Source organism: Heptranchias perlo, chromosome 14, assembly GCF_035084215.1.
Source record: "Heptranchias perlo isolate sHepPer1 chromosome 14, sHepPer1.hap1, whole genome shotgun sequence".
Lineage (NCBI taxonomy): Eukaryota > Metazoa > Chordata > Chondrichthyes > Hexanchiformes > Hexanchidae > Heptranchias > Heptranchias perlo.
The window spans coordinates 18,575,475-18,595,292 of NC_090338.1; the positions used below are offsets into that span (position 1 = coordinate 18,575,475).

The following is a 19,818-nucleotide window of genomic DNA, read 5'->3' on the forward strand; positions in this document are numbered from 1 at the left end:
GGATCCTCGTGGACTAAGTAGGAGCCGGAGACAGTTGCTGAGGAAAGAGATGTGGCTGTGAAAGCGTGTTTTAGTAGATTCCTGATCAAACACGAGACGGGAAACAGAAAGCAATGAAGGTGAACAAGGAAAAAGAGACAAACAGAAATCCCGTCGGAGAGAAGATCAGAACTTCTTCAAGATGGGCATTCCTGGAGGAGAAGTGGCCATGAATTAAACACTAAATCAAAAGCAAAATACTGCGGATGCTGGAAATCTGAAATAAAAACATAAGATGCTGGAAATGCTCAGCAAGTCAGGCAGCATCTGTGGAGAAAGAAACAGCGTTTCAGGCCGATGACCTTTAATCAGAACTGGAAGAAGTTAAAGATTTAACAGTTTTTAAGCAAGTACAGAGCCAGGGGAAGTGGGAGGTGGGGGGAAAGGAAGGGGAGGAAAGAAAAAGGAAGTTCTGTGATAGGGTGGAGGGCAGGAGTGATTAAATGACAAAAGGGATAATGGTGCAAGGCAAGGAGGGTGTTAATGGGACAAGTAAAGAAACAAAAGATGGGTCTAGAGGAGCTGTAAATGGCAACAGCAGAACCATTACCAGCACCAGCTGTCCAAAAAAAAAGGGAGTAGTGGTTATGATTTGAAGTTATTGAAATCAACGTTGAGTCCAGAAGGTTATAAAATGCCTAATAAAATGGGAGCAGTGGTTATGATCTAAAGTTATTGAAATCAATGTCGAGTCCGGAAGGCATGCCATGCCTAATCAAGAGATGAGATGCTGTTCCTCGAGCTTCATTGTACAGTATAGGAGGCAGAGGGCGGAAAGGTTAGAATGGGAGTGGGACGGAGAATTAAAATGACAAGCGACTAGAAGCTCAGGGTCACACTTGCGGATTGAGCGGAGGTGTTCAGCAACGCCCTGGTCCACTCTTCCATCACCCCTAAAACCCGCTCTCCTTCCCCTGGCACCTTCCTGTGCGAGTGCAGGAGATGCAACACCTGCCCTTTCACCTCTTCCTTTCCCACCATCCAAGGCCCCAAACACTCCTTCCAGGTGAAACAGATTTACTTGTACTTCTTTCAATTTAATATAGTGTAATTGCTCCTCATGATGCGGTCTCCTCTACACGGGAGACCGAACGCAAATTGGGTGATCGCTTTGCTGAACACATCCGCTCAGTCTGCAAATGTAATCCTGACCTTCCGGTCGCTTGCCATTTTAATTCTCCATCTCACTCCCACTCCGACCTCGGCCTCTTACACTGTTCCAATGAAGCTCAACGGAAGCTTAATGAACAGCACCTCATCTTTTGTTCAGGCACTTTACAACCTTCTGGACTCAACACTGATTTCAATAACTTCAGATCATAACCACTGCACCCATTTTTTTCGACTGCAAGTGCTGGTAATGGTTCCTCTTTTGCCATTTACAGCTCCTCTAGACCCATCTTTTGTTTCTGTACTTGTCCCATTAGCATCTTCCTTGCCTTGCACCATCACTGCTTTTGTCATTTAATCACTCTGGCCCTCCACCCTGTCACAGATCTTCCCTTTTGTTCTTTCCTCCCCTCCCCTTTGTCTGGCTCTGTACCTGCTTAAAAGCTGTTAAATCGTGAACATCTTCCAGATCTGATGAAAGGTCTTTGACCTGAAACGTTAACTCTGTTTCTTTCTCCACAGATGCTGCCTGACTTGCTGAGCGTCTCCAGCATTTTCTGTTTTTAATTTCAGATTTACGGCATCCGCAGTATTTTGCTTTTGATTTGCTTATTTTATTTTACCTGCTGACATAAAATATCTTTCAAATTATTGGTGTCTGAAGAATGGAAAATTCTAAACATCACGGTCATAAATCCTCTGGGTTTCTCATTTCCAGCAGAATCTTGTGACGTCCCAAATGTTGGCTCCTTGTTACCATTGCCAAAATAGTGGCTAACACTACAACATTCTTTTATAAAGCTACTGCCAGAGATTGTACTGTTATGGACTAATAAAGCTTCTTTCCTCTGATGCATATGCTAATTTTTACTTCCGGGATATGGGACTAAATTTGTAAACTGCCCATAGCCAGTGATTACTCCACTTCCCTCGACTTTTCCCAGAGATTACCCATCTATTGTTAGAGAATTATGTTTTTCGTGCACCTCCATAGGGACAAGGGAAAAGGACTGTTTCTGTCTCACTGCTGTTTCAACAAAGGTCATATCAATCTGAATGGATTTTCAGCCCAGCACATTTTGTAGCAAATCTATCACTTGCTTTACAAAAACATGAAGTATCAGTGCAGACAATTAGGATGTTGGAGCTCTTTCTCTCTGAAACTGGTACAGGGATTTCCAAACAGACCAGTAACAGTGATAAGGTTATCAGTAGGCAGGATCTAAAGAGTTTTGCTTCCCATTTCACCAAGTTGAGTGGAGATAAAATGGCATTATTGAAGTTTATGAAAAAGCCATTTTAGATATTAACCAATGTTATCTTAAAATTTATGCCTGTATTTCTCTTGCCAATTCAACAAGGAATACTAGCTGCTAGAAGCATAGTGTCACGATTCTATTCCAAAGAATTATGCTACTGGCCTAATGATATGAAAATGCAAAACCACAGCACATCCTCGTTATTCCTCAATTCTCTCTCCTGCTCTTTTAAAGACACTGACTCATGCTGATATATGGTTTCATAAGTGACCATTCTTCCTGTGCAAGCCTAGACAATGAGTGTTAGCAGTCTATCTCACCATGAGGAAAGGAGGGAAGTATCACATCCACACCTGATCCTCAATTGGTATCTACACACACCAAGAATCACAGAATAGTGATCAAGAATGGGAACCCTGGTTGTTTTCTTCCCTCTGAAGCTTGGGGCACTGTACCGAATTGTAGTATCCATTCTATTGTCCCTGCTGAGATCAATTACCTCACCACAAGATCTTCTTTGTCTGTATGCAAAGAACATTTAATACTCAGGGTTGTCAAACAAAACAAAAAAAATAATTTTATCCTTCAAAAAAGCAAATAATTCTGGTTTAGAACTATTACATGAAGAGAAGCCTGGTGATGTAGTGTAGAAGGGTAGGTTGCAGGCTTGCAGCCATGGTTCTTAACACAGTGAGTTCTTGATCGTAGTTGTATTGTGGTTGATGCTCAACCAGAGGCAAATGACATATTGATAATGGAAGCAGGGAAAACATTTTTATGAAAGTTTGAGTGATTGAGTATAGGCAAGAGACCAAACACAGAAAAAAAAAAATCAACTCCAACACAAGATGAAAACATTTCTCTAAATTTAATCCAATCCCAGTCGAATGAAAAAATCATTAAAAGATTGAACTAATAATGCAAGATTTATGGCGATGATTATTGATCTTAATAAATTTCAGTATTGTGATAGCAGCAAATTTCCAGCAAACCTGCTATTGTTAATAACAAAATGATTGCAAGCTATTTAATAACTTTTTAAATTAATTTTTCCACACGTTACAGTGTGCACAATTTCTTCTTTTCTGAAGCCATTTTAGGAATCTGTGAGTGTTATTCTTTTTGGCCATGCCTTGAATGATGATTATACTGGTGAATTTGCACTGAAATGCCACCATACACAAAAGGGCAAAGGAAATTTCATATCATTTACTTATAACTAGTAGTGCATATCACTGATGTGGTTAGTGAAATGTAGATTAAGCTGTATCCAAACCTCACAGAAATAACATTGTTGAAACTTTGATTAATGGTCCAATCTATTTGGTATAATTTGGCACAAGACTATATTTTGAAAAATTTCCATCTCCATAAATTGCCTTCTGAAAAGTGCAACATCACCTTGGCTAGCTTGTACTGTAGCCACATTTTAAAACTTTCAAGGAAATTCTGGCTTGTAATCAAAACAGATTTATTGATTGGCTATTTAGCAAAGTAAACTCATATAGAAATGTGCATTTTTAAAAGTAGTACAAAATAACCACAGTGATAGCAACCATCGCGGTAAATGCACTGCGCAATACAAAAAACTGTTATGAACAAAATACATTACCTTAGTTCGACTTTCCATAGTTGTGCAAGGTTCAAAGAATTTTGTTTATGATCAAATTGTTGCTATTTAAAATGTTAAAAATTGCTTAAAGATTCTGTTAAGATGGGATCTTACACTCACTGAAACTAGTTAGAAGACCAGGAGAAGAAACAGAAGTATTCATACTGAAATCAATGAAAATCCAAATGAGTATAGAATAATTTGCCAGACACATTTACAATAGTGGGGTTGACCTTTAGAATTTTGGCATTGGGTGCAATTTGAAAGATCAACTGAAATATTTTGAGTTTATGCCAACCTGAATTTCAATTTCAGAGAACAGTACAAATTGTGAAAACCTGAAGTTTAGATTAGAATAGAATTTGACTTAGGGCCAGCTGCTGAACTTCAAATTCTCTTAGTGTTTGGAGCAATTAATCTCTCCGTTGCTTCACACCAGTCCTTGCTATGCCCTTCCCCATGCCTATTATTGCCACCCAATGTCTGTCTTTACTCGTCGTGGTTTTCCTCATTATCCCTGCACCTGTCCTCCTTTTACACTGTTCTTAACACCCTATGGCCATCAACAATCTCTACATATTTGTCCCTATCATCTATGCTTCCATGACTATTATCGTTAACACTATGTCTATTGTTATCACCCTATGGCTCCCTCATTGTCCATATCCCTCTGTTTCTATCTCTGTAACTTTCCCCCTTCATGTTTTTCAATCCCATAGCAGTCATGTAGAAAGTACTGTGTAGAAATTTGTCACACAGTCATGGCTAAAATGTCTGGATTAAAATTGAACAGTAAAAGACAAATCTCAATGGCTGCAATAATCATACATCTTAAATTTTGATGTCTAATTTTCTGTGTGCATTATATTACAGAAAGTTACATAATTGTGGGCAACTTTCCTTGTCCATAAATGAACTGTGCTGATATTTATAGGATATTATAACTGAGCAGCTACTTAAAACTATCAACCACAATATCTTTCAATATGCAACATACTCCACAAAAACAAAGAATTCCAAAAAGGAAAATAAATGCTTAGGACACAAATAAGCTCCTTTATACTACTGTATTTGCTGAAAATTATTTTGTAATTTTGCTCTTATTAGAACAGAATATGTGGAAGTCGAACCTCTGATGTAAGCCATCCATTGTGCTACGGTACTTCTATTATACACCACTATTCATTACGTCATTTAAGAATCAATATAATTGGCTACAAAGCATTGTAAAACCTCTCACTCAGAATGCTGATTTGGGAATTTTAATTCCATCTTCCACACTCCTTTCCTTGGCAATTCTGCTACTATTGGTGGAATGTTCGCTAAGTGTAAATTGTTTAAAAACCATTTCCGCTTTTATTTAAGGGTTTGACTTTAGAGCAGTGATTTATTATTACTTGCATAATTTATTATTACTTGACCAGGCTTTGGGATTTTATGGGAATCATAGAAAGGTTAGAATCATAGAAAGATTACAGTACGGAAGGAGGCCATTCGGCCCATCGAGTCCGCACCGGCTCTATGCAAGAGCAAACCAGCTAGTCCCACTTCCCCGCTCTTTCCTCGCAGCCCTGCAAATTTGTTCCTTGATTAATAATTAACTTGAATCTAGAACTCTGCAGCATAGGAAGCTATTTGACCCATTGTACCTGCGTTGGCTCGCTGAAAGCTATAAATTCCATCCCATTTCCTTGCCTTTTCCACATATTGTTTAAATGGTTATTTTAAAAATATTTATCCATTTCCCTTTTCAAAACTATTATAGATTCTGCTTCCATCATATTCCAACAATTCATGTTCCAACAACCCTCTGCATAGAAAAGTCCTCCGAACGTCTCCTTTCATTCTTTTGATGTTTTGAAATTTATACTGGGCAGTCCCCATTTATTGCCCATCTTTGGCTGCTCTAAAGAGGCAGTGGTAGTCCTTGTTTTCATCATGGAGTGGCTTGCTAGGCCAATTCTGAGGGCACCAAGACTCAACCGTGTTATATGGCAATCAAACCAGGTAAGTTGGCAGTTTTCTTCATTAGTGAACCAGTCGTATTTATAGAATCATAGAATGATACAGCACAGAAAGAGGTCATTCGGCCCATCGGGCTTGAGCCGGCTCTTTGAAAGAGCTATCCAATTAGTCCCACTCCCCTGCCCTTTCCCCATTGCCCTGCAAGTTTTTCCACTTCAAGTATTTATCCAATTCCCCTTTGAAAGTTATTATTGAATCTGCTTCCACCATCCTTTCAGGTAGTGCATTTCCGATCATAACAACTTGCTGCTTAAAAAAAATCTCATCTCGCCTCTGGTTCTTTTGCCAATTATCTTTAATCTGTGTCCTCTGGTTACCAACCCTTCTGTCACTGGAAACAGTTTCTCCTTATTTACTCTATCAAAACCCTTCATTATTTTGAACACCTCTATTGAATCTCCCCTTAACCGTCTCTGTTCTAAGGAGAACAACCCCAACTTCTCTAGTCTCTCCATGATTATTTGGCAAACCAGGCATTTTTTTTGTTGTCAATTTGAGATGTACCGAATTCATAAATCACCATGGGAGAATTGGAACTCATACCTCGGAGTTGCTAGTTCAGTACCATAACCACTACGCTACTGTAGCTTATAAACTTAACAAAGGAATTAACTTTACTTACCTTATCAGAATCCCTCAAATTTTGAACATGTTTATAAGATCTCCTCAGAACCTTTTTTATTCTGATGAAGAATCCCCATTTCCCTAGTATCTCCTCAAAACGAAAGCCTCTCATCCCCAGTGTCATCTTAGTAAAGTGCACCTGTACCTTCTCTAGGGCCTTGACAATCTTCCTAAAATAGGGCAGCCAAAACTGGACACAATACTTTAAATGCAGCTTAACTAAGGATCCACATAGGTTTAGAATTGCCTCTTTGCTTTTGTACTCTATGCCCCTAGTTTTGTAACCTAGGATCCCAAATCCTTTTTAATAGTTGTCAAACTAATTTAAAAATTGCTGTCTTGAACACCAAGTCTCTCTGCTCTCTGACTCCTTTTAAACTTTTATCATCGTATACATTTCCTCTCCTTTTTCTTCTTTACTAAATGTAATACCTCGCAATTCTCTGCATTAAATTTCAACTTACATTTATCTGCCCAATCTACTAGAACCTAGAATCCACTAACGTGACTTGATCCTCTTGAAGTCACAGTCCGCCACGCACCCTGTTTTTGTGTTATCTACAAATTTTGATACTGTGCTCCCTAAACCCGAGGCCAAATCATTTATATACATAAAGTAAAGCTCCGAATACTAACCCCTGGAAGACATCAACGTTTAAAAAAACATCCATTAACCATTATACGCCATTTTCTATTCTTTAGCCAACTTCCTATCCATGCTGCTAGATTCCCTTTAATACCATATGCCTTAAATTGATCATCAAGCCTCCCATGGCACACCTTATCATACATGTTTTTAAAAAAATCATCTGGACAGCATTTACTGCATTTCCTTTATTAATACACTCCATTATTTATTCAAGACCTGCATGCATGAAGAATTTTTACCACATCAGTGATTATTTTAGTATGAGGCAAATCAGAGTGTTAAACCAATCATTGGAATGTCACCCAATTTGTTGTTGCCTATGGTGGGCTTTAACACTTTTTTCCCCCTCTTGGATTAAAATCAAACCCATATTCATGGGATAAAAGTCTTCTTGTAAGGGTCTTAGATAAAGTGATTTTGAGCAACTTCAACTCAGTTTCGAGCCAGCACAAGTCCAAAGCATAAAATTAGGTATAACTTCCCATTAAATTGATTATAATCACCCTGATAGACAATAAGAATGGTTAGAATGAAAATGGAAATATCACTAGTGCAGTAGGGGGATGTTGTTCTGAGATGGGATTCAGGTACATTGCTCAGCAGAGCAGAGGAGCTTCATCACTGGTTTGGGAATGTTTTACACTGACACCGGCTGTCAAAAGTAGGAAATTTTCCACATATCTTGATGAGCACAAAAATTTTAAAGAATTAGAGACATAATCACTTCTTCAGCTAAGCATATAACACTCTCCAAACATATATGTGACCTCTGCTCCCTAGTGAAGGTACTTGTCAATAATGATTAAAATCAGCTGGTCAGCTGAACTATTGATGTGTTGGGGCTCATTGTTTATAGGGCTTGTAGAAACATTTAGGAACTGAAAGTGGATCTGTAAGTCATCCATGTGGTTCAAATCTTTTAGATTTACTGACCTATATATATTATCGGATAAAGGTCTGAGACTTTTTAATTGGCCAGTGAGGAGCAGATGTAGATAAACCAGTGATTGTTAGCATTGATAATATAACCTCATGAGTTTTACAGAAGTTGGGAGCTCAACCCACCTTTCATAAACTCTTCAAGGTAAAGAGCAGAATATAGATTGCTGAGGCAATGCAGTGGGGATATTTAAGTTGATATTCAGTACATTGTCCCTGACAGTGAGGCAAGCAGAAGACTTCATTCAAAAGAAAATATTTAGTGTATTGCAATTACCAAACTAAAGTATAAAATTCAGGAAGGCATTTCAAAAAGAATTGCAGAAATGCAAACTAACAGTAAATGGCATTTTATAACGGTGTGTTCAATGCCAGTGAAAATAAACATATTCCAACAAGGTATTACAATGACAAAGTGACAGCACAAGGTAGTTTCAATTGATTTTATTGGGCTAAAATGTTCATTAAAAAAAAATCAGTTGAAATCATACTACAAGTATGACCAGAAGTGTGCCATGACAAATAAAGATAGAGTTATACTGCATTTAGTGCAAACTTAGTCCTTAGGACTTTACTACACTCAATAGTTTCTTGAGCTATACGGTTACTTTTAGCATAATGTGCAAACAGAACCAATTTACTTTGGGGGAAAGCGGCAGTATAATTATGTACTTCTTTGTCAGCTAGTGAGACGGGCCCTAACTCACCATTGGCTTTATTACATCTAGACATATTTATTATATCACAGGGCTAGCCACTACACATCTTGTATGGCTCTTTGCTTCATCCTAAACCTTTCCAAAAATAATATTAAGAGTAAAGGGCAGCCATCCTTGTACACGAACCTTGTTCACTGGTCATTATTAAAAGAGCAGCTTGTCCCATTGTTGACTTTCAACAGCAATGTTTTGACATTGGCTACTGGTACGAGTTCAGCGTTGGTGATTTTTTTTTTCGGTTGAGTTATAACTAGTGATCTATATTTCGCTGCATTGCTACAAACATTTCAGTGTTTGTAAATAATACCTTTGAAATTCGGCCTGATCCTTGCATCGTATCCTGATGTCCTGCCCATCAATTTATCTAGAAAGTCCGACGGTGACGGGGGTTTAGCGGCAGCTCTCGCGGCTTGCACTTCTTTGGACGCTGCCAAACTGTGTGAAGGAAATACATTCATATAAGAAAGAGAAATGTCAAATAAAAATCCAAAATTCTCTATCGCGTCTCAATCCTATTAGAAATCAAACTGCAAAAGCAGCAACATATCTGACTGAAGTCAAAATCAAAGCAAAATAAATAATTAGTATTAAAGTCACGCAGACGATTGCTGTTTATAAAATGAAACGTGAGGGTCTTATGGTCAAACTCCATGGGCTTGATTTTAAGTGTGACCTTAGTGACAATAATATATTCTAATAATGTCCGTTTTGATATGTATGCAATTTTTCTTTCCTGCAGCTCACAAACTGTCGCTTGTTTAAACACTATAACCCTCTCGACTGCAACTAAAAAGATGAAAATCGTTATTATAAACGGGCGGGGCGATTCAATAGCTTTTAAATAATTGCCTTTCTACTCGGATTGTCCCAAAATCAGAGCACGTTCTCTGTCTTTAACAGTCTAACTCCATCACCAGTATATCTACCGGTCCAGAAATATTAGGGACCTCAAACCCTCTCTGTAACAGTGCATATGCAATGGGACAAGTTTCGATTCTAAACTGCCTTGCACTCAGCTAATCTTTACTGCTGTGGAATTTGCTTAGCGTGAATTGTTATATGTACCAAACGAGAGTCATTACGGAGTATTAGCCAAGGCAACGCTTACGCAACAGAGACTTGCTGAGATGCAGAGCGTTCCATTTTTAAAAATAATAATAATAATTTGTATTTCTGAAGCACAACTTATTTGTCAAAGTAATCAATATCTGCTCACAAATCGCTATTCCAAATGAGAAGTGATATTGAGGGATGGTTGGAGGATAGATTTCAATTAATCGGGATTGTGCAGAAGCCAGTAATGAGAGACCAATGTCTTGATCATCGACATTAACTTCAAATGTGCAAAGAATGCAAACTAGCCCAGGTGATTTCAATTACCTCACCACCAAATGCTTCACCTTTATTTCCTGAGAATCAGGTGGTCCATTGAAGGGGCGCTACCTGTATAATGCACTGCCTCTGAACGCTTTACACCAACAGCCACCTTCAAATTGCAGCATCAGCATCAATGCGCTATTTGCCCGTTTGAAATCAATAATTTCAAAAATTGGAACAAAATAATCAAAGGAGATGACACTAGATCTACAACCGACCAGAGACAAGCGAGTCAAGAATATAAGTTCGTATCATTTTGAATAACTTATCAGAACTGATGCGAAGAAATGGTCAAGGTATTAATATGAGTAATGAGCCGGGCACACGTCAGTGCAGCTTCCAACTGGTGCAAGAAGCACTGAAACTTTCATGTTCACATATACATACCCCAGTTACCAAATCCATTGCAGCAGCAGATGTAAAAAAAAAGGTCCTTGAAACCCATTTTAATATACAATAATCAACACTGATTTAATAGTGTGAATTCCGGATGATTGCAGGGCGTGATTTGCACAAAAGAGAAGATTTGGGACGTGTTTGTTCTATTCTAGTCTAATCTAAACAGTTAGACCAGTTACAACAAGGCGCTCGAAGTATTCCTTTCGAAGATTATTGTTAATATTTCTTTGCACATTTGACGTGTGGTGCAGTCCGTGTGCTGCCGATAGTTGGCGGTGTTGCCCACCGAGCTGGGCCGGGCTTGCAGCTTCGGCGAGCTACAGATCACTGCGGTCTAATCCAATGCAGCACAATTAATATTGTGGCTTTGGCTGCACGGTCATAAAACCGAAATGAGATTACCGTGTGTTCCTTAATGGTGATTTGGTAAAGCAAATTTATTGAAACGGGTACCATCCTCAAACGGCGAACCAACAAAAATTCTCAGCATTTTTTTTTAGAAATCTGAATGGTGCACAATTCTGTCAGCACTTATATGTATTGTTATTTAATTTTTAAAAAAACGTGCTTCCTTCCATGCCGTTAGTTATTGTAATAACCACAACAGAGCAATGACTACCAACAAAAAAAAATCTTACCTGAAAAATACGATTGTCTCCCACAGGTAGAGGCGGAGAGCGGCTAGGCTGTACATCTTTGAAGCCTAGACGGTATTAGAAAGTGCTTTTGATGTAGGTGTCGTTAGGAATCTCCAATAGTCTTGGTGTATTTTTTTTGTTGCTAGCTCTCTCTCTCTCTCCCTCTCTCTCTTCCCTCCAAGATCTCGATTCTTTCAGCGTCCTGGGATAGGTAATAACAACGTGATGTTTTCAGGACGCTAGACAGGTCGACTGCTAGATCGGTTGATGTTTGAGCCCCAGCAAAGGGGTGATTTCTTTTTTTTTTCCTTTTCCCCCAAATTATTATTAAAATTAATATTTTTATTTATTTTGGTTTTTTAAAAAAAAAAAGATTTCCACAAGTTTCCTCCTCCCAGGACAGCTCCTTTATCGCTCCTCCAGTTCCAAATCACTTTATCGAAGGGAGAGACATCCAAAGGTATTCGTTATGGCTCTGGATTCAGACATAGCTACGGCTGTTCCAGGTAACATTTAGTAGTTTCAATGCTTTTTTACCAGGAAAAAACAACCCCGATATTATTGCTGATTTGAAAAAAGTCCCAACGCCTGGGGTTATTGAAGAGAAAAAGCCGAGGGGAGGTTTCATGGCATTTGGTGATGGTGGGGGTCTGGCTCCTTCCCTTTCCTATTTGCCCTACATTACTGTGTTGGCAGTTGAGTTATGGGGATTTTTTACTGCAGTAATTCTAAACTCTCACTCTCCCAAAAAACTTCATCTCGCAAAACCCGCCCCTTCCCCTCATCCTATTGGTTCACGCACTTTGTTGACATTTTTGCAAGGCTTGCTTGCCAGCAGGTGAAAGCTGCACTCTGGGAATTGCAGTGCGTTTGCCGGCGTTTACTCATTTATTTAAAATGTAAGCAGTAACTTTGTCGGAACTACATTTCCCAAGTATCCGAGCGATTAGAGCCCAAGTCCGAATCCAAGCCTGCTCTGCAGCAGGCGCGTGTGGAGTTGACTCGTGTGACGTTCCTTGAACTTTCTACTTAGTAAAATAAATGTTAGATTTGGTGCATAGATTGGGCTAATTGTGGTTGATGAGGTAAATTTGCTCCTCGTTCTGGGGAAAGCCCAGGTTATTAAGAGTTTAACAGTAGTGGGGAGGGAGAGGAGGTTGTGGGGCTTAGCAGTAATGAGGGGGTACTCAGCGTTTGTAGGATTAGGGGCAGTTGTGGGTATGGTGATAGTGCAGAGGGGGAAGCTCTTTTTTGATCGTGTTGGAGATGGAATGCGGTTTATTGAGGTCCATAGAGGAGTTTCTGGGGTCTAGGAGCATTGGGGGTGGTATCAGGGTCTGCCAACACTGTGATGGAGGGTCACAGCATTGGTGAAGATGCAGGTATGTGGAAAACGAAGTGAACACTGGAGTGTGTTAGGATTTGATAGGAGTGGTGCGCCTGAGCCGTGGTAGCCCTGGGGAGGAAGGTCTGGGTGGAGTAGTAATGGGGAAGGGGTTGGAGTTAGGGTGCACTGAGGGGGATTGTTGGGGTGTGAGCATTGGGTTGGCATTCCCAGGTTGTGGGAGCACTGGGAGGGTGCACTTGAATTGTGGGAGCACTGGAAGGGGCAAGTGGGGTTTTGCTGAAATGGGGTATTTTCTGGGCTTTGGCAATATTGTAGTCGCGTTGCTGGAGTTTGGCAGCATGGGGTCTTTTGTACTGGTGTCGCTGTGGAGGGGGATACTAAGGTTTATCAGAACTGTGGAAGGGGAATGTGGCAGATGTTGTGGATGAACTGTGAGGTTTATCCCACTGTCGGATTCCTGGTGAGTCTTAATGAAGGGATGGAATGCGTATTGGCCTTACAGTATTCAAATGTAGGGTCTCATATCCAGCATCACTGGTTTGTAAGTTTCTAAGAGATCATTTTAAACATTAAATTTGGTGTTTTGTGATTGATTCCATGAAGTGTCTTCTGCCTGTATCTCTATTGTTTTTTTTTCTCTCTCTTTCTATGACTCTTTGTCTATCTGTCTTTCTCTGTGGCTCGCTCTATCTCTTTCTCTGTCTCTCTTGCTCAGTCTATTTTTCAACTGTCACTAAATAGAATATTTACATTTTCAACTATCAACAAAACACAGGTACTAATCTGAGTCGCCTTGTTGTTCAATTCATTTTTTTTTAAAAAAAGGAACTCAAATTAGGATGAAGAAAGATATTGGGGGTTGAATTTCAACTTGCTGCCCAAGAAATGAAAATTGGATTGGTCCTATATCAGGCAGCTGAACTACAATGCCAATTTTACACTTGGGCAACAACTTAAAAAATATATCCCATTGTGTCTATCTCTGTCTCTGTTTCTCAGCTTAGCATGTTTTCTTACATTTCTAGATTATTTATAATTTTAAAAATAAATTTTTTGTCATTTTTCCTCCCCATCCGTCTCAGATACACATCCACAGCCTCTTTCTCAAAAAATAATTACAAACTTTATCTGAATAAAGCTTCTGAAATCTGTCCTCTAGCTTTTCTTTAAATAATTTTGAAAAACAAATTAGTTAGAGACTGAAGGGAGGCATTGTATCATTTGGGTTAACTGTATGTTACACATATGTCCTGGGAAATGTGCACATTGCGCATGCTGTGATTGCAGGCTCTACAACTATGTCAGGTCCCAGCAAAAATACCAAGTTTAAGTCTAGGCTTTTGGGAGAAGCTGAGGCATTCAAGAAAATACTTTAAAGAACACATTGAAAGATGAAAAAGACAATTCACTTTGTTAATTTAATAATGTTATTGTATAACTTGTAAGTTTTTGATATCTTTATTTTGGTTTAAATTTTATTTTGGACTATGGAAATTTCAGTTACTGAGAAAAATGACAGACACTTTTTTTTCAAAATGCATTTTGAATGATTTGATTAGTACACCATTTTCCCCTGTTTTTTTTTCTTTTTCATTGGTAGGTTCGCTTGAGTGGTCATTCAGGAATGTTTTCATAAGTCTTCAGTAGTTTCACATTGGCAGTTTTCTGGCTGCTTATCTTACTTTTCGTTTGTATGTTCCCTACCTTTTCAGTTTTGCTGTTGTTTTAATAGTGTTACAACAAAGGTGTGAGGGCAAAAATGTGCCAAACATATATCATTCATTTTTTTTGTGTGTATATCTATCTATCTATCTATCTATCTATCTATCTATCTATCTATCTATATGTCATTGAAAGTTTTACATCTGGTATTTGTCTATAGGGTGGGGGAAAGTGTCCGATGTGTTCTTAGAATATGAAGCATATTGATTGGATCAAATTTCATATTCAGAAGCAAATGATCAAGGAACATATAACACCCAACAACTAAAATTTGTATTTATATAGCATCTTTAATGTAGGAAATATCCCAAGGCGCCTTTAATTTAGGAAATATTCACAGGAGCGTAATCAGACAAAAATTGACACTGAGCCAAAGAAGGAGATATTAGGAGAGGTGACTATAATTTTTGTCAAAGAGTTGGATTTTAAGGAGGATCTTTAAAGGAGAAGAGAAAGATGGGATGACACAGAGGTTTAGGGAGGGAATTCCACAGCATAATGCCCAGACAGCTGAGGGCACGGCCGCCAATGGTGGGGCAAAGGGAGCGGGGGTTAAATAAGAGGCCAGAGTTGGAGAAACGTAGTGTTCTCGGATGGTTGTAAGGCTACAGAAGGTTACAAAGATAAGGAGGGGTTAAGATAAGGCTGGCAGAGTTTTAAATGAGCTCATGTTTATGGAGGGTGGAAAAAGAGAGGCTGCCCAGGACAGCTGTGCAATACATCGAGTTCCACTGACACTACAGCACAAAAAAAGGCCTAACTGGTCTATGCTAGCATTTGTGCTCTACATGAGCCTCCTCCCGCTCTACATGAGCCTCCTCCCTCTCTACTTCATCTAACCCTATCAGGATACCCTTCTATTCCGTTCTCCCTCATGTGCTTGTCTAGCTTCTTAAATGCATCTCTGCTATTTGCCTCAACTACTCTTTGTGGTAGCACGTTCCACATTCTTACCATTCTTCAGGTAAAGAAATTTCTCCTGAATTTACTATTGGTTTTATTAGCGACTATTTTACATTTATGACCTCTAATTTTGGACTCCCCCACAAGTGGAACATTTTCTCTACGTCTACCCTATCAAACACTTTCATTATCTTAATGACCTCTATCAGGTCACCCCTCAACCTTCCCCTTTCTAGAGAAAAGGGTCCCAGCCTGTTCAGCCTTTCCTGAAAAGGATATCCTCTCAGTTCTGGTATAATCCTTGTGAATCTTATTTTGTACCCTCTCCAATGCCTCTATATTCTTTTTATAATATGGAGACCAGAACTGTACACAGTACTCCAAATGTGGTCTAACCAAGATTCTATACAAGTTTAACATAACTTCTTTGCTTTTCAATTCTATCTCTCTAGAAATGAACCCTAGTGCTTGATTTGCCTTTTTTATGGCCTTATTAACCTGCGTCGCTACTTTTAGTGATCTGTGTCCCTTCATCCCTTTTGCTCCTCTATCCCAATTAGACTCTTATTATCCAAGCAGCATGTGGCCTCCTTATTCTTCCTATCAAAGTGCAACATCTCACACCTATATTGAAATTCATTTGCCAATTACATGCCCGTTTTGTCAGTTTATTAATGTCCTCTTGCATTTTGACACATTCTTCCGTTGTATTAACTACACCTCCCAATTTGGTGTGGTCTGCAAATTTTGAAATTGTACTTCTGATTCCTGAATCCAAATCGTTAATATAAATTGTAAACAACAGTGGTCCCAGCACCGATCCCTGTGGAACACCGCTTCCCACCTTTTTCCAGTCTGAGTAGCTGCCCTTAACCCCTACTCTGTTTTCTGTGTTTTTTTAGCCAACTTGATATCCGTCCTGCTACCTGTCCCCAGATGCCACATGTTCCTTAGCCATGAGACTACAATGCGGTACCTTGTCAAAGGCCTTTTGAAAATCCAAATGTTATATCCACTGCATTACCCTTGTCTACTTTCTGTTACTTCTTCAAAGAATTCAATAAGGTTGGGCAAGCATGACTTTCCCTTCTGAAATCAGTGCTGACTAGTCATTATTATATTTTCATTCTCTAGATGACTTTCTATTACATCTTTGAGTAAAGATTCCAATATCTTTCCTACTACCGACGTTAGGCTAACTGGTCTATAGTTCCCTGGACTTGTTCTATCTCCCTTATTAAATATAGGAATAACATTAGTTGTCCACCAGTCCTCTGGCACTATTCCCTTTTCTAGTGAATTTTTATATATATGTAATAGTGCCTTTGCTATCTCCTCCCTAACTTCTTTCAATATGCATGGATGCAATCCACCTGGACCAGGGGTCTTATCCTTCCTAAGTTTGATTAGTTTTTCAATTATCTTCCCCCCCCCCCCCTTTCTATCTTAAATGTTTTAATATCTTTTTCGATCTTGTCTTCTAATATCCTGCCCACCTTGTTTGTCTCCCTAGTAAATACGGAGGCAAAGAATAGTTGAGTCTGGAGGTAAGAAAGCATGAATGAGGGTTTCAGCAGCAGATAAGCTGAGGTAGGGACAAAGACGGGTGATATGGATTTGGAAGTAGACTGTCTTTGCAATGGAGAGGATATGGATCAGCATTCCAACACTGATAAATAGGATGGCGAGGTTGCGAACAGCCTGTTTCAGCTTGAGCCAGTGGCCAAGGAGGGGGATGGAATCGGTGGCGGGGGAACGGAGTTTGTGGCAGGGGTTGAAGACAAGGGGCTTTGGTCTTCCCAATGTTTAATTGGAGGAAATTGCGGCTCATCCAGGACTGGATGTCGGACAAGCAGTCTGACAACACGGAGGCAAGGGAAGGGTTAAGAGAGGTGACGGTGAGGTAGAGCTCATATACACACAGTGGATTTCACCATCTTTCAAAAAGATTTCCATTGAATAAAAAAAGGAACCATTCATATCGCAAAAAAACCTCTCAAAGCCATTAAATGCCACGACAGTTTTCCGTTCCTTCTCCTCAGTTTTCTGTGTTTAGATTTTCTAGCATACCAACTGAGTTTCCCACTCTGCCCCTATACCTTCCTTTGAGGAGCCCTCAATGGGCCTCACCCCCCACCCCCACCCCCACCCCCACCCCCTTTTACTAACCTTCACCTTGCTCCTATTTGCTTTCCTCGGAGTTTGGCAGGCCTTTTTATATACACAATCTTGCGAGCTTCTGCACATGTGCGACAACCTCTGGCCTGACCGAATATTTTTTTTGGCACAAGTTTTCTACAATTAGGTGATAGCACATTACCACCTCATAGATAGAGGTAATAAACAGGATGAGAAAAAATTAAAAAACTAAGGCAACTGAAATGAGAGAGAGGGAGAGTCAGTCATATATCCAGGAGAAAAGACAGAAATAGAGGAAGAGAGGGAAATACATCAGCAGAATATCAATATTTTTCAGAACTCGGAATGGAGAGGAAGCAGAGACACAGCTGGGGTGTTCAGGGCACACCTGCAACAGAAGCAAAATGCGAAGCTGCACCTGGGGCACTCGAGGATCTGCTTTGTGTGATCTGACCATTTCCAAACATTGCTTCCAGCCCTGCTTCTCCCAAACTCAGGCCCGCCACACACAAACCCACCTCATCTTTTCACCGCAAACAACACAATGGGAGATCCACTGCTCTACGTAATATGGATAGATATAGCCATTGATCTTACACAGCAAGTTCAAAACTTAGAGGTTCACTTCACCACTGATGTAGATTGATATCGACAGTTACTTGAAATGTAACTTTGAGAGCAAGATTGACTAGAAGGGTCATCCACAGATTCAGCTTTTGAGCATAGTAGGACACCAGCTACCCTGGCACTTGAGGGTATCTGCAATCTCACGAGATTGGCCATTGGAGAATTTCGTGATTACCGACTTACTGATGATATTCCTGAGTTGTGAGGAGGAGAAAAGCTAGCCGCAAGCCAGCTTAGTCAGTAGATTGATTGTAAAGCCAATTTGCCAAGTGACTGGTATGTATCAAATTTGTATAGTGCATTACAAAGATATACTGCTATTGGAGGAATAGACAGGTATCCATAATACCATGGCCAAGCTGGACATCATGATGGACTAAGAAATGGAAAGATCTATTGCAGAGATAAGTATCACATCTCTGAAACACATCATGTGGAAAGTTAATGCTTGGGTAAACTGCAAACTGTGTGCGCTGCAATGCAATAGGCTATGATCCGAGGTAATTACAAAGGGCTGTCACTTCAAAATAACTTCACCTCTTTTTACCTATATGTGCACAGCACACAGGTATTTGGAAAATGTCTGGCTAGAATAAATTGGAACCATCATAAGCAATAATGGATTTAATTATTACTGCTGATTTTTGTTGTGACAAAGCTTTACTGCCATTTTAAACCTTTATTGGGGTTAACAGCGTCCAAATGAGACTTTACACCTAGAGTTATATTTTCCACTTGTCAGTAAGGTGACATCAAAATTACTGACAGATGATGAATCAATAATCCCAGCTAATTAATTTTCAGTAAGGTTGTTAAATTTTGATTATTTCATTGACTTTTTGATTCAATGGGTATCTTACTATCACTCCTAATATAGAATGTTAGAATTTATAAAATACTTTTCACGTAGCTTGTGGTAAATGTGCATGGTGCACACAATTGGCACCATAAAGTGTGCATTTAACCTGGGGCATGACAGTTCTTGGAGTAATTGATACTGGAACTAAGTGTAAAAGATAAGACATATTTTCCATTCAACACCGACAGTTTTCACTTTTAAGGTCACAAAATAGGCAAAATATTAAATAGAACAACATATACCCACCATTTGCAAGAGTCAGGCACCATTTTATCTCCCATGAAAGGCAGTACAATCTATGTAATTTTTATTAATTTGTCATCAAAATAAATTAGGCACAATGGCTGGCATTACAAGATCCACTGTAATTAAAAATATTCAGCTCTTAATTAACCAACACCATTTACTTGTACCAGGTTGCTCAGTGACTACTTTTCAACTTGAATACCTCCCTGATGCATATTCTGTATATTGTCTCAACATGAGTACATGTAAGCTCTTGAGATACCAGGAAATAATGAAAATGAAACTACAATGTAAATGCTGAAACAACAAGAGAAATGTTCACAACTAGGACTTTCAGCTTTTCTCTTCCACCCAGGCAAAATAAGCCATGAAATCACTGTCTAGATAAAGGCTTATGCTTTTGACAATTCAGGGCAATGCAGCAGTAAGATCAGAAGTGTGGCATAGTACATGTTCCATAATCAGCTTATGGTTCATCCCATATGGTTGGCCAGGTGAGAAGGCTTCTTGTGCACTCAAGCACATAATGTATGCACCAATGTAGTTATCCCTATTAATGCCAGCATAATTAGCACTGACCTGGG

General features: G+C 39.4%; 1 protein-coding gene across 3 annotated transcripts in view; it reads right to left on the reverse strand.

The window, feature by feature from the left end:
• glra1 (glycine receptor, alpha 1) overlaps positions 1–12,118 on the reverse strand; it is an 89,120-nt gene extending 77,002 nt beyond the window's left edge. For all 3 annotated transcript variants that reach the window (XM_067996093.1, XM_067996092.1, XM_067996094.1), the window contains exons 1-2: positions 11,391–12,118; positions 9,284–9,411 (exon numbers count right to left, since the gene is read on the reverse strand). In XM_067996093.1, the coding sequence (XP_067852194.1) occupies positions 9,284–9,411; positions 11,391–11,446 (184 nt within the window). In that variant the 5' untranslated portion in view covers positions 11,447–12,118. The remainder of the gene's footprint in view (positions 1–9,283; positions 9,412–11,390) is intronic.
• Between the last annotated feature and the right edge of the window lie 7,700 nt (positions 12,119–19,818).